This window comes from Carassius carassius, chromosome 3, assembly GCF_963082965.1.
Source record: "Carassius carassius chromosome 3, fCarCar2.1, whole genome shotgun sequence".
Lineage (NCBI taxonomy): Eukaryota > Metazoa > Chordata > Actinopteri > Cypriniformes > Cyprinidae > Carassius > Carassius carassius.
The window spans coordinates 20676862-20691922 of NC_081757.1; the positions used below are offsets into that span (position 1 = coordinate 20676862).

A 15061-nucleotide genomic window follows, 5' to 3' on the forward strand; every position below is an offset into this window, starting at 1 on the left:
CCAACATGTTATAATTATAAATGTGTAGCCTAGCTGTTTTGATAATACGATGAATTATAATCTCCTGATTTCACACTTGGTGTTTCTGTAATTTAGCCTGTAGGGTAGGTTATTTATTTTGGTAATATCCTAATGTTAAAAACAAATTACGTAATGTCAACAAATAGTAGCTAATAGCCCACAGATTAATTTAGTTAATAGCGTAGCCTTATTAAGATTTAAAAACATTTTTCCCGCTTAATAGTCATAGTCTAAATGCACAGTCACACTGAAAAGTCAAAAATTAGATCGTAAAAAATGGTTTCTCTAGCAGAAGTTTTGTGTTTCAATCTCCTCTCAAATTAAAACAGCCTGCTTTTTGTGAATTTTATACTCCTTATACTCTTTACTAGAGTAAACATTTGTAAAGTAAATAAATTACACTGTAAATAGCCTATTTTCAGGCAGGGGTATGGTTATTTTTCATAAATGTCAGGTCGGTGCATTTTTGGTGGTGGAGGGGGGCAAGTTGTCACATGAATTTTACATAGGCTATTATAAATGTCTAGGCTACAATTTATTAAATATAGGCCTATTTGGTGCTCAAAACATGTTTGATAATTTTGTATGCGTATTTTCATTAGGCTAAGTGTTTTATGTTTCATTATTTTACTGCTTACGTTTTTTTTGCTGAAAAAATAGCCAGGTTGTTCATAAATATATGCACTGCAGTAAAATTAGGCAATTAAGGTAGGTGTCCAAGTGAAACAGTCTTTCCACAAATTTGTCCTCTTACTCAATGTATATGTTTTAATATCAAACGTGTGGATCCCACTTATTAATTCATACGCCTAATCATCAAATAGAAAAAATGCCCATAAGCCTAAAGTCTTTATTGGCAGTAAACAGTTCTTGGCGGATGATTGTCTTTCTCTCTCTTAAACGAATATCGTTATCTTTAAATAGATATAAATATAGCCCGGTTTGGCTAAATTTTCTACATCCGAAAGAGCAATAGGTAGGCTACTACCAATTTTAGACAATCAGTTAGTCATCTTAGTTCATCTTAGTTCCATATTTTTAAAACGACATGTCGAAAACACTTACAAAATTATATGATTAAGGCTATAGGCTACTCTTATTATGGGATGTGATGAAAATGTTTCAATCTGTTCTAGAGGACGATGAATATCAATCATTACTGCTTAATACACTTTTCTTCATACAATGCAGAATATCTATAAAACAATTATTATTTTCTTCAAATATGGACCTCTATAGCCTGCCAAAAGTGTGTGCTGTGTTAATAACTATATTGTAACATTTTTTATTTATTGTTTTTATTATTTTACTTTTTTCAGTTTCTCACACACCCTTAACTTCCGCAAACGATACAAATCTTATTTTTTGAGAACTTCTATAAGCGCCCAGTGAGCACTGACATCACTGTCCAATCGGATATCCACAAGGATGACGCGAGTGATCCACACCCTCTCACGAGCAGCAGTTGACAAGTGGACTTCTAGCTTGCACACCTTAGCCAAGATCATAACTTTAAGGAGAGGAACAGTGACACTCGTGACATCCTTTTAAAGTTGCGAACGACGCGTTAATCTGTTTGTGAGGTGGGTCAGATGGAGAAATCCAAAAACTTTCGCATCGATGCGCTTCTGGCCGTCGATCCACCAAAAGTGCAGACCTCGCCGCTGGCGCTGGTCACCTCCCTGCCCACCTCTTCAGTATCATCCTCCTCCGAGAGTGTCCAGGCGTCGGAGCTGAACACGAACTCCGAAGCTCTTCGACCCGAGACTCCGTCGCCTCCCAGGATATCGTCTTGCGGCTTGATTCCCAAACCGGGTTTCTTGAACTCTCCTCATTCAGGCATGTTAGGACTACACCCTCAGAGCAGCACCGGGATCCCCCCTCAGGCTCTCTACGGTCACCCAATGTACACTTATTCGGGCCAGCACCCGGCTCTGTCTTACTCATACCCGCACGGCTCGCACCATCACCACCCCAGTGACCCCCTCAAACTCACCGCCAGCTCCTTCCAGCTCGACCACTGGCTGAGGGTCTCCACCGCGGGGATGATGCTGCCTAAAATGGCAGATTTCAATGGTAAGTTATTTGAAATGCATGTGTCTAAATAAATAACATTGTTATTAGGCTATTATTATTATACTGTCTAAATTCATTCCATTCTCATTTTTGTGGCCATGCTGTTCTGTTATGACTGATTATTTTTTATTTGAATTCTTTAACCATATTTAATCACTTTTATATTCCAGAATAACGCTGTTTATTTTCAACACGTAGCCTATAGGCTAGGCTACTGTAGCCTACTTTTTTATTAATACAAAAAAAATCAAATCAAATGTGTTCAGTGCTACGGATCAGCCAGATAAAACAAGCGCGTGCAGGGTCAGTAAAGCTGTTCTTTGAACGAGACTGAACGAGCTCTGTCTTTCAAAGAGAGGTTTAAATGGACAGATAATGGACAGAGGGAAAGTGGCGGACGAGTGTGAAAACCACAGCCTGCCAACTGTGTGCACTGCGGACACTGTCTCTCTGTTCCGCTGATCGTCTGCACATTTTCTCAAACCTCTCCCAAACAAATCAGATAGGGTGGAAATGTTAGCAGATGTACTGACAATGCCGTGGCACATTGAGTCTAGGTGTGAGTGGGAATTGCTTTTGAGGTATTTTTTTTTTTTTTTTTTTAGAATGAGAGCTTTTATTATTTCTTGCCGTGTCATTAAGGCTACACTGTGTGCTAAAATCCATTGCGCGTAGCAATATAGGCTACTACACTAATGTTACAGCGCAAGATTATAGGCCTTTAAAATAAAAATATGTGGGAAAACAGGACAAACAATTCCGCTGTCCGTGCCACTCTCAAAAATATGTTAGTGTGCGGTATATGTTCATCAAATAACATTCTGTTAAGAAAATGATTAAGAAAATGCTTGATGCTGTGTTAGACTGGGTTATTTAAGCATTTAGGCATATTCTCCATATATTAGATTTGGAGAATACAAAAATCTTTGTAGAACTTGAGAGGTTCTCTTAAGGTGTCAACATGTAAAAACACATTTTAATTCTAATTGGAATTTTTTGTTATTTTGGAATCTTTATTTTTATTTTATTAACATTCAGTCCTAAACATTTAATTTATGAAGTGTTGTAGCCTACACAATATCCACGCTCCGTTTTTTGTTCTGCAGGCCAGGCGCAGTCAAACTTACTCGGGAAGTGCAGGAGACCAAGAACCGCGTTCACAAGCCAGCAGCTCCTTGAACTTGAGCACCAGTTTAAGCTGAACAAATATCTATCGAGACCAAAACGCTTTGAAGTGGCCACATCATTAATGCTAACAGAGACACAGGTAAACCATCGGCTTTTTAACATTAAAAAATGTCTTCATTAATTTGCTGAAAGTCTATTAATACATAATAATAAAATATGTTTTATTTAAATAGGCTATTAAAATCAGCAAGGTCAAATAATATTCGATTACTCGGAATTATTTATAAATGACACAGCATGTTATGTTCATATTTCCAGGTGAAAATCTGGTTTCAGAACAGGCGGATGAAATGGAAGCGCAGTAAAAAGGCTAAAGAACAAGCCGCTCAGGAGACAGACAAGCAAAAGGGTAAAGGAAGCCAGGACAAAACGGACGGACTGGAGAAGGACTACCAGAAGACAGATTCAGTGAAAAGAAACAGAATACGGGACTTTAGAGACAGTGACGACGAAGAAGGAGACAATTACATGCTGAATTCATCTGATTGTTCCTCCGATGATGAACGAACCAATGCCAGTGATATCAGTCCACAACCATGAAACTTCGTTTCCAAAAACACACTTAGCCTATATTAGTGAAGTAGGCTATGTGATGTGCATGTTATCATCTTGCAGTCAGTATGGAAATGCTGAGCTGGACGCTTACATGAGCTGTTTGTATAGGCTACTTACAAACAACTGACTACTGATACTTCTGAAGGTGAAGCCATGATGTTATGGCTGCAGAGCATGTGGTAAAATGCATTACATCAAGCCAAATAGATTAGTAGGCCTATCAGCTAATAATTCGCATCATCAAGATGTTCCTATTTGATAACCACTGTGTTAATTTATAAACTCAAGTGGGATAAAACAAAATCCGGCTTTGTTTCATCTACTCCCAGAACCATAGCCTAGTGATCTGTTTATTTTTATACAATGTATTTATAACGAAATCGCTTTTAAAATGCATGTAATTTATTGTGTAGGTTTATCAGTTAAATAAAACGTTTTTTTCTAATCTCGGAGGGCCTTGTTTAATTTGTACCAGTGTTGAACTCGGATAGCTATTCCATCACAAACGTAAAGGAAAGAGCTTCAGCAAGAGAAGGCTGGATGTGAAGCGGTCTGTTGTCAGTGGCACGGTCGGGTCATGGGAATCTCTGTTTATAGCGCTCTCATATCCGTGCAAATGTGCGAGGAAGCATACTCGAATATGGAGAAACATTTCTCACCACTGCAGCAATGGGCAGCCCATAATGAACCTTTGAGACGAAGCCCATCCATCATCAGAGCACATCACACAAGCTATTTTAGGTGCTTTTCTATTTATGTTAGACTTTAATTCAAGTAAAGTGAAATTAGATTGACCTTTTTGCTGATTTGAGACACTTCATGTTATATCTAGCCGGGAGTCTGTTTCTATCATGTTCACAGAGTAATGATGAAAATGAGCCTGTTTGGCTAAACCAGAGAAACTTGCAAGGACATGAAACGAAAATGATAAAGAAAGAAGGAGAGTATGCTGGATCACTCTACAGCAAGACTTTTTTAATGGTCTTTTCTGCAATCTAATCGAGGTCTATTTCGCATAAGTGCATTTCCTCCTTTATTAATAACGACATGCTTTATTGGGTAATAAACCCAGAGATCCATCTGGTCTTTGCCAAGGAGCTTCTTCGAATCAATTAGAGGACATTTAAATATAATCACTATCCACTATCAGTCCAGGGCCGTGACAACTGTCTACTCGGACACTGAATGTGATCCGAAATGTTCCTTGTTTTTCATTTACTAAGCCACTTTAGCCATATTCTCAGTGGAAAATAATCGTATATATATATATATATATATATATATATATATATATATATACAGTACAGACTAAAAGTTTGGAAACATTACTATTTTTAATGTTTTTGAAAGAAGTTTCTTCTGCTCATCAAGCCTGCATTTATTTGATAAAAAATACAGAAAAAATGTAATATTGTGATATATTATTACAATTTAAAATAATTGTTTTTTAATTTATTATACTTTAAATTATCATTTATTTCTGTGATGCAAAGCTGAATTTTTAGGATCATTATCACATGATCCTTTAGAAATCATTCTAATATGATGATTCATTATCAAAGTTGGAAACAGTTCTGCTGCTTAATATTTTTTCAGAACATGTGATACTTTTTTAGGATACTTTGATGAATAAAAAGTAAAAAAAAAAAAAGAAGCTATGTTTTTAAAATATAAATATTTTGTAATAACAATATACACTGGTCAGTAATTTGGGGTCAGTAATTTTTTTCTTTCTTCTTTTTAAATAAAATCAATACTTTTATTCAGCAAGGATGTGTTAAATTGATAAAAAGTGATAGTAAAGAAAATATATTATTAGAATTTTTTATTTTATTTTGAAAAAATGCAGTTCTTTTTAACCTTTTATTCATCAAATATATTAGACAGCAGAACTGTTTCCAACACTCATAATAAATCAGAATATTAGAATTATTTCTAAATGATCATGTGATAGACTGGATGTTACATGTGACACTGAAGAATGGAGTAATGATGCAGAAAATTCAGCTTTGCATCACAGGAATAAATTATTTTTTTATTCAAATAGAAAACTATTATTTTACATTGTAATAATATTTCACAATATTACTGTTTTTTCTGTATTTTTGAACAAATAAATGCAGGCTTGATGAGCAGAAGAAACTTCTTTCAAAAACATTAAAAATAGACTTTTGGTCTGTATTGCATATATATATATATATATATATTCCAAACACATTTAGCATAATAAGCTGTGGATTTTGGTGAAATAATTCTTTACAACAAACTTTTTTTTTTTTTTACTCTTTACCCTTTTATTACTCTGAAACAGAAATTACCAGTCCTGTGATGTGACTAAGCAAAGCATGCAGAAACTAAAAATGATGGTTAATCTATTAACCTTCGCTTTACTCTTGGGTTCTAATAGGCTATAATCAAACAAGAGGACAGCATAGGATAGCACAGAAACAGGAATTTCCTAGAGGGGCAAAATGATAAAATACTGTTCAAATGTTGAAATGGTTTACTATAATACATCATAATTAATGTTAAGATAACTAGACCATAAATATAAACAAAAGCTTCAATGATGTTATCCAAAATACTCTGTTGGGCAACAATAAACAATAATTTAATTATAGAATTAATTTTGCCTTAAACAGGTAGTAGTCAATTTAGGAAACATTAGTTACTGATTTAACTAATGCCTAATAAGTTTACCCAGCTGCAGAAGTACAAAGGACTCAACCTTATCAGTGCTACTACCAGTCTCTAACGATCGGGAAAGAAACCACACACAAGTGAGCAGGGTGGGACACCTATGTGAAGGCCTGGATGAGACAGGGGAAAGTGAGACAAAACAAAAACTCATAAATTCCATAATAAACCACACAATACAGATTTATCAATAGGCCAGTGCAAGTGATTCGTTTGACCTTCTGGCGGAGATTCCTGCACATAAAATTTTTGAAAACATAAAAGAACAAGCCAACAATGGTGAATTTGTAAAACAACGCACACTAAGTCCCATGGCCTTTTGCAATACCCTCGCAAACAGTATTTTAACTGTGGTCTTATCAGTTCGAAGACAATTTGCTTCCTATAACCAGTTCAAACTAGGGTCAGTTTCAACCTTCCTCTGGTCTCACACAGACAGACAATAGCACACACTCTTTACAATCACCTGTGTTTATCTTTAGTGGGCTGGACCCCCATTATACGCTTCTCTTCACACATGGTGACAATGTTGTCTTTGTCAAAAGGTGGAAAAGTGGGGCATCTGAAGCTAACCCTCCTTTTTCCAGCTTTAAAACTGAGAAAAAAAAGTCGTTTGAGCTGACATTGAGGGATGCGATACGGTTTAATTAATCAAATATAATTAAAGAGTTAGCTCTTTTGTTGTAGAGCTGCGAGGGTGAGGTTTCCGCTGCCTGACCCCATATGATTGTAGCTCACACTCTGGTCACTCCATGCTGTGGATTGATGTCAGTAATGCCGATGTTCCTAATGAATTATACTAGTCAGTCACGTGACAGTGTGCAGTTGCTCCAGACAACTGCAATCAACCTATATATCATGACGAGTAGAGCAATGCATCCTTGTACTCTTTTCTGAATAAAGTTAATACAGTATTGTTTATATGGAGTAAGATACTCAATAATTAATCCTGTTACCAGAAAAGACACTGAACAGATGTGCATGGGAAGCTAATGAGCAGCAAAAGAATGAATTACCTTATTCTCTTTTTCTGCTTGAGAAATGTTTCTGGCTTACAAAAAACACTAAGAATATGAAGCAGGCCACTGTGATTTTCTATTTTGTATCTATATTTAAATTGATGTTTAAACGACTTGATTTTTTAACTTTATTTTTATCATTTTTGGGGGGCATTTTCTGCACTTACATTTTTCAAATGAAAGATTAGTTTGTCCTTTTTCATTACAGTGACTCTGACTTGCCATTAAAAAAAAGACACATTATAATAAAACCAAACATTTAAGCATAACACTGTTATTTTTTTCTTCTTCTCAGAAGTACGTAGATCTTTAAGTGAATAAAAAGTACAAAATGTCAGATATCCAAATTTCAAATCTGAAATCTGTTGACACCATAAAAATATAGAGCAGAAAAACTGACCATTGAGCTTTTGTGGTAATTCTTTATATACTTTACACATTTTGCGTTTTATTTTTGTACAGAATGCAAGAATTAATACAAAAATGCAGTAACATGTCAGTGATCTGCACATGTCGTAAAGTGTGCATACAGATTAAACACTGTCCCTTGTGGTAATTCACACTTTTTGAGTCTGATGCATTATGTACACATTTCTGTGTGCAAGAGCTCTATAGCTTCATTTTGGCATCCCGGGCCTCCATGGCTTTGGTGGCGACCTCAGCTCTACCCTTGAGTACCTTGGCTTGCTCGGTTTCTTCTGTCTGGATGTTCCGGAGCAGAAAGTGACTGATGAAAAGCTTCAAGCCTTCCCGAAGCATTCCCAGCTTGGGGATTCCAGAGATCCTGGCACACAATGTTAGACACACAGGCAGATATTGACACACTAGGCCACACACAAGCAATTTTACATTCCCAAAAATGGTCTTTTTAAAAACTTGTCCTGACTAATTCTTACATTAAGGAATAATGTAACAATTGTTAAATCTGACAAAGTCATTTAATTTTCTTTATTTTTCATTTAATATACACTGCCATCATGAAATTTGCTTCGGAAACAACACTTATTTTTTAATAAGCGATCACACTTTTGCTAAATCGCAAACCACTCAACATTATGAACATTTATATATACATAAAATGTACTATTATTCATTTTTGTAGTACTAAGGATACTCACCTGCCAAATATATTCACAAGATCTTCTGGCTCGGTTTCTTTTAGGAGTTTTGAGAGAACCTGCTTCAAGAATTTGACTTTGGGCTTATCCAGCTCCCCAAATTCAATAGCCTTGTGAAAAGAAGAGAACAGGTAGAAAATTAAGCTGCCCTTCATTAACTCATTTGTAAGCGGTTTATAAAGAAGATGAAGAACATTACACACATATAATACAACATTACATACAAACCACAAATGCATTCTAGAATGGCTTCTTGGAGAGGGGTGGATTTATCAAATATTACCTTAAGAATGGAAAGAGAGAGACACTTCCTGTGAAGAAGATGAGTGACCAGCTGGACCAGGTTACTGAAGGGCTGACTGGAAAGGTTTGTCAGGTCTTTGAACTTGTCCCGCAGACTAAACTGAAAAGTCATCTAAACACAGAAGGTTTTAAATACTGCAGTATTAGATGTAAATGAACTGACTTACATTATTGATATTCATAGATTTGCTTATTAAAAAGCTTACAGCTCATTACAGAGTAATATCAACAACAATTTTAGCTAATTTAACCACTGGATCAAAGAACTGAAAAACATCTGAATGTACAAGTTAAACACATAAGACATAGACAGAGCAGCTCCTAATGCAGTGAACCCAGTGCCACCTATGCCGCGTTTCCACCGCAGGAACTTTACCCAGGAACTAGGGACTTTAGGCTGGTACTCGGTGTGTTTCCACCGCAGGAACCAGGAACTAAATAAAGTTCCGGGTAAAAAAATGCCCCTCAGAAACTCCCTGCTGGCGAGGTGGTACTTTTATTATGTTTAAATGAAAACGAAAGGAGGCAGTGGTATATGATATCCTATTTCGTTTTATTGTAAATATACAGAGAGGAAAATAGCAGTAGCCATGGTCAGCTGACTGAAGTTATCAAGTATATGCTGCTGTTTGCAGATTTACTGGATTCACATCGTCGCGGACATCACACTCCCGAGTCGAACGCACAAAGTTTGAACTACCGAGGATGCACGTCCAAAATCAGCATACTTTGTATTGAGAAACGTGCGCAGACCTACGTCACGAGTCTATTTGCCTAATCTTCCCGGTACTTTACACCGCGGTGGAAACGCAGAAAGCAACAGGTCTGGGGGGAAAAAAGTTCCTGGGAAAAAAAGTTCCTGGTACAAATGTATCGGGTAATTTCGGTGGAAACGCGGCACTAGTGGCACAAGAACACAGGGAGCGCTAGGAATCACTGCTGGTCTACTCTACCTGGAACCGCCGGTCATGTGAGCAAAATTTCTCTGCCAGGACTGCATAGAATCTATTGAACATTTTCTCTTGCAAGCAGCAGTCCATCAGAACATGAACAATTTCCTGCTCTTTTTGGTCTTTCAATCCTAACCTGAGAAGACATGAATCCACTGAACTGGGTAAATAATGGTTCATGACAAATATTACAAACATAGTGCATCACGTTTGCAATACATGGGAAGAAAACAGGCATGCTGACAAACCTTAAAAGTTTCTCAAAGGCATCTAAATAGTCTTCACTTGACATAAGCACACAGAAAATGTTCCTCCTGATGTCAGTGTTCATTCTTTGTTTGTGTGTAAGCTCCAACATCTTTGCACTGTTCTGCAAATTCATAAAGAGAAACAAAAAACTTCAGATGACAATTTCTGCATCGACTTAAAGGACTCTCATAAAGGTCCATAAAACATGCCTAAATGGAGAGATTTTATAAACAGAAACTATATAATTTTACATTTTTTATCAGATCAAAATAATTGTAAATCCGAGCATTTAAATAACAGATGAAAACATTTCCAAAAAAACAACAATTTTATTTTTTCATTTACTTGTTCCCCTTTGGAGGATGGGGTAGTTGTCTTGTTTCCATGGTCGTTGATCATGGGTGCTCCACTCCAGGAAGATCCTACAATCCACCAACGACCAACACACTCAGCTTCCAGAAGACTGTCTAGTGAGACTCTCAACTTCATGTCACTTCCACCGGCACTGCTGTGAATCTGTTAAGAATGTTACATTCAGTGCATAAGAAACCAGGTTTAAACACATTCCACATTTCTGTAAAAATACCGTAGAAAAGTCAGATCAATGTGACTACACTAAACTAGCGTTAGTCTGCCCCCTAGTGGACACGGCGAGAAGTACATTTAGCATAGAGTACATTTTAGTGTTAATAATACAAATGAATATTAAATATTTAACTGCTCTAAGCATTTTATTGCAAGTCCACCTTATAAATTTAACAGTGTAAACAGAATAAGTAATGCAAATTAACACTATTCGTTTTCTCACCAAAGTCCTCTGCAGTTTTCTTAACTTCTCCACAGGTTCAGGGTCATAACCTGGAATCTTCCGCATGTCATTGTTCTTCAGCGCCAGCATAGTCTCCAACATAAACCGAATCTGACAAGCAAGCCAACATAACAGACGTCTGTGCTTGAGACCAACTGCAGACCTCATTTATGATTCGCCTCGGTTGTCCTGGTTTGTACCGTAATTTGTTTAGGATTCATGAGTAAATAATTAAAAGCTAATGTAATATGATAATTCCTTCTCATGACAAAGGTGTCTTACCCTTGTTTGGTCTTGAAAACACTCTCCTTCAGCGTTGGCTTTCTGCTGAGCCTCGGAGATCAGCTCCTTAAGAGCTAGAGGATCGTCCTTTCTCAGAGCGAACCCGACGTTCTTCAGCACCAGCAGAACCAGTTCTACATCCTTTGCGCTGAAACGTGTCACCAGTTTCTTCAGAATGTCAAACACCAGGAGAGCATGGACCACATGGAAGTTGTAGAGGTGGGCAATTATGGACACCAAGTTGCCACATTCTTTGTCTGTAGCAGCAAGCTGACTGTAGGTTTTATCAAACTGACGGACTACAGTCTCCAGAAATTGAGCTCCAACCTCAGGGAAAACAAGTGAGAAATTAGCCAGCATCAAGCAAAAATACACACTTCAACAACAGAGATTCTAATAATAGTATGCCACTGAATGCAACAGTAAGTTAGTGTAGACTATATTGCCATGATGAGAAGTTTAATTCGAGGTGAAATATTAAGATACCTCCAGGCCAACACTATGGTGAAGGACACTGACAAGAAGGATGTGCTCCATTAGAAGCCTGGAAGAGAGAGTGAGTGTTTATTAAAATAATTTACAACTATTTATTAGTGTGTTGTTTTAAGGTCATATTTAATTTCTTGAGTCAGAAGTTAAGTGAGCCAGGATTCAGTACAGTAACTTGAATGCTGACTTAAAGGTTTGGTTGATTATGATTGCACTTTTTATGATGTTGCTGTCAGAGGATAAACAACATCTGCAAAGTTACGTCGCCCCCCCCCCCCCAAAAACCCTGTTTAAGGACCACAAAAAAGGATGGAAGGGACTACATTACCAGGTCTGTGACATCTGTGAAAAGCTCCTTACTGGGTCTATAACATCACTAACCCCGATGTTTACATAAATGTTTACATTTTTCTGAGGGAGGGGCTTCATAGAATCAGGAAGTCAGCAGACCGTTTTGACGAGAATGGAAATAGTAGTGCACAATAAACGTAAAATATGTGAAAATAATGTTGTTGTTTTTTGTCGTCTGGCTAGATGGAACCATGAAGGTAAAAAATCTGAATCTGAGCCCATCACAAACAATGCTCTGCGAAACCTGTAAACTCAGACTGGCCAAAACCTGCAGACTGGCTCTGACTTTCAGCAACTAGTGTTTATGTGTCCATCGTCCAAACTGCAGATCTGGGCAAAAACTGTTCTCAACGGTTTGAAGGTCTGAGCCTTATTTGGTGGATGTGACTTAAATGCTCTAGGGTCTAATGTCTCAGAAGAAGAATATTAAGTTAAAATAGAATATCAGCAAGTAAATTTTCTCAAATCAACATACATTTAATACAGTGATTATCAAAGAGTCAGTTAATAAAAGAAGTCATTATTGGTTAACCTTTCAGGCATGAGAGCAGGTGTGACGCAGGCAGCCAGCAGAATGTCAGTGAGGGTTTCGTTCATGTCCTTCCTGCTGGAGCTCATGTACAGCTCTTCCAACTGACTGCTGATGGATGCCACGTTGTGCTGACTCAACCTGTCCAACACGAGACAGGGTTATCAAACTGGCTGAATTGCACTTGGTTTACCAAAGACTGTATTTATTTTTATAAAAAAACAGATTCTTCAAATTGTGCATTTCTGTAGCCTATACCTTCCATTGTATCTTACCTGTTTATCAGACCTTTCACAGTGCGCTTCAGTTTCTCCAGCTCGGCTTTGCGTTTGCTGTCCATGGTTTCTCGTAAGTGAGGGGGAACATACTTGCCTGCTGTGGCAGGATTCTATATAAGAAAACATGCACAGATATTAGCTTCAAAACATTCTTCTGATGAGCACGCAGTGTGGGGAAAAAAAGAAAAATAACCAAAACTCACTTTACGACACTGAATAATGACACTATTTTCTTCTGTAGAGCTGCTTTATAGTTGAATTAAGCTTGTTTCATGACTGATGACACCACTATTAAAATACATTTCATCAACACTGAACTAAATTGAGCTGAATGATGACACTATTGTCTTTGGTTGAGCTGTTTCACAGCTGGCATTGAATTTATTCCTTAATAGATTGATTTTGCTACATTAACACTGTTACTTTTGTGTTTATTACTATGATGCTGCTTTGAAACTATTTGTAATTTTATAAAGCATTGGATAAATACATTTTATTTGAGCACTAGGGAGAGTTTAACTTAAATAATAATAAAATGTAATATCCAGATTTAAAATGACATACGGGCTCCTGGCTTTCAGGTGTTTTTTGTTCAGAGTCGATGTCCTCCCCATCATCATTTTCCTCTGATGCATCTGTATCCTCCTCTTCTTCATCTCCTTCCACCTCATCTTCTAGCTGTTTGTCATCTTCTACATCCTCCTCTTCTTCCATCTGTGCATCATCCTCTTTGTCTCCTTCCTCTTCATCACTGTCACCGTCATCCTTGTTCTCATCGTCTGTCATTTGCCCATCGCTGTCCTCGTCCAGCTCCTCGAAGTCATCTTTAGCTTTGTCAATGTCCATCTCTTCATCACTCTCATACAGGCCCGTTGCAGATGCTCCAGGCTCAAGAATCCCTAAAATGTAATCGAGTCCATCGTCGGTGAATGACTGAGGAGGTATACTCTTTTTGTTCTTTCTTTTATTGAGCCCAAGGCGTTTCTCTAGTCTCTTTATTTCTTTGTCCTCTTCGATATTCGCCTCTAATAGAGCTTGCTTTCTGCTCTGGTTCAGACTAGATTTATTTCTCTGTTTTGCCAGATCTTCGGAGAAGTGGACCTTTCTTTTTGTCGTCTCTTCTTTATTGTCTTTAGTATTAAAACTGTCTTTATTTGCCTTCTGCTGTTGCTGAGCGGCATTTTTAAGACTTCCAGTCGTCTTCGGGGCTAGTTTCTGTGTGTTCTCCTCCTTCTCCGCAGGAGTTTTTGGAGCAAGCTCCTCTCTGGGGTTCTGCAGTTACTGACCCGTGTGGTGACTTTTCTTTTTGGCTTTCTTTAATTTACGTTTCTCTTTGCGCAGCTCTTTTCTACTCTTCCTCCTTACGAACAACCCTCTTTGGTCGCTGTCATTTTCACCGGAGACGCCTTTGCTCTTCACGAAGTTAGTAACTGAATCCCTGAATTTCTGAAGTTTATCCTTGTGTGTTTGCTTTCCAGCTTTCACTTTGCCCTTGCGCTGCGCCTTTGCCTTCATTTTCTAAGCGAAATATATCTGGCTGTGAATACAATCTTTATATGTTGTAAATGGTTGCATGATTACAGACTGAAAGTTCTCAGAAAAAAACCACACATCGATGCTGCTTCTTCGTTAGACGTTATGACAGTAGAGAAAAGACAATTGAGTGGCTTTATCGCCATCTATTGAGATGGAGCGTAACATTACTTTTCGAAATATGAATTAATTTAATAACAAGTATAAGGTTTTGTTTTTAATATATAGGCCTCTTTTAATCTTGGAGACAGCAGTAGCCTAAGACATTTGCTCATAACTTGATATAGCGTACTATTTGATGGTAAAATAACAGGATGAGTAATAATTCAAATAAAAATGAACATGTTCATCAGTAGCTGATGCACTTCTTAAACTTGAAGTGATTTTTGTAAATCCAGTGGTCAAATGCTGTGTAGATTGACATAGTGACAATGACTAATGACTGACCTTATTAATGTCCGGACCTGTCTGCTGCTTTTGACATCGTTAATCACCAGATTCTCCTGTCTACCCTCAGAAAGATGGGCATCTCTGGAACCGCACTCCTGTGGGTTAAGTCCTACCTCTCTGTCAGATCCTTTAGTGTGTCTTGGAGGGGTGATGTTTCTAAGTCAC

General features: G+C 37.5%; 2 protein-coding genes across 2 annotated transcripts; one reads left to right on the plus strand and one right to left on the minus strand.

The window, feature by feature from the left end:
* The first annotated feature begins 1493 nt into the window (after nucleotides 1–1493).
* On the plus strand, nucleotides 1494–4248 carry mnx1 (motor neuron and pancreas homeobox 1). Its single transcript, XM_059522831.1, has 3 exons — nucleotides 1494–2097; nucleotides 3204–3364; nucleotides 3544–4248. The coding sequence occupies exons 1-3, from the start codon at nucleotides 1614–1616 to the stop codon at nucleotides 3823–3825; spliced, it is 927 nt and encodes a 308-aa protein (XP_059378814.1). The 5' UTR covers nucleotides 1494–1613; the 3' UTR covers nucleotides 3826–4248.
* A 3736-nt stretch (nucleotides 4249–7984) lies between these two features.
* Nucleotides 7985–14520, minus strand: nom1 (nucleolar protein with MIF4G domain 1). The gene is given in 12 exon segments (XM_059533353.1): nucleotides 7985–8340; nucleotides 8675–8784; nucleotides 8958–9089; nucleotides 9931–10063; nucleotides 10176–10297; nucleotides 10522–10692; nucleotides 10985–11095; nucleotides 11267–11593; nucleotides 11753–11810; nucleotides 12639–12776; nucleotides 12911–13023; nucleotides 13478–14520. Coding segments are annotated over 12 exon segments (2541 nt in total). The 5' UTR covers nucleotides 14429–14520; the 3' UTR covers nucleotides 7985–8165.
* Nucleotides 14521–15061: the final 541 nt, after the last annotated feature.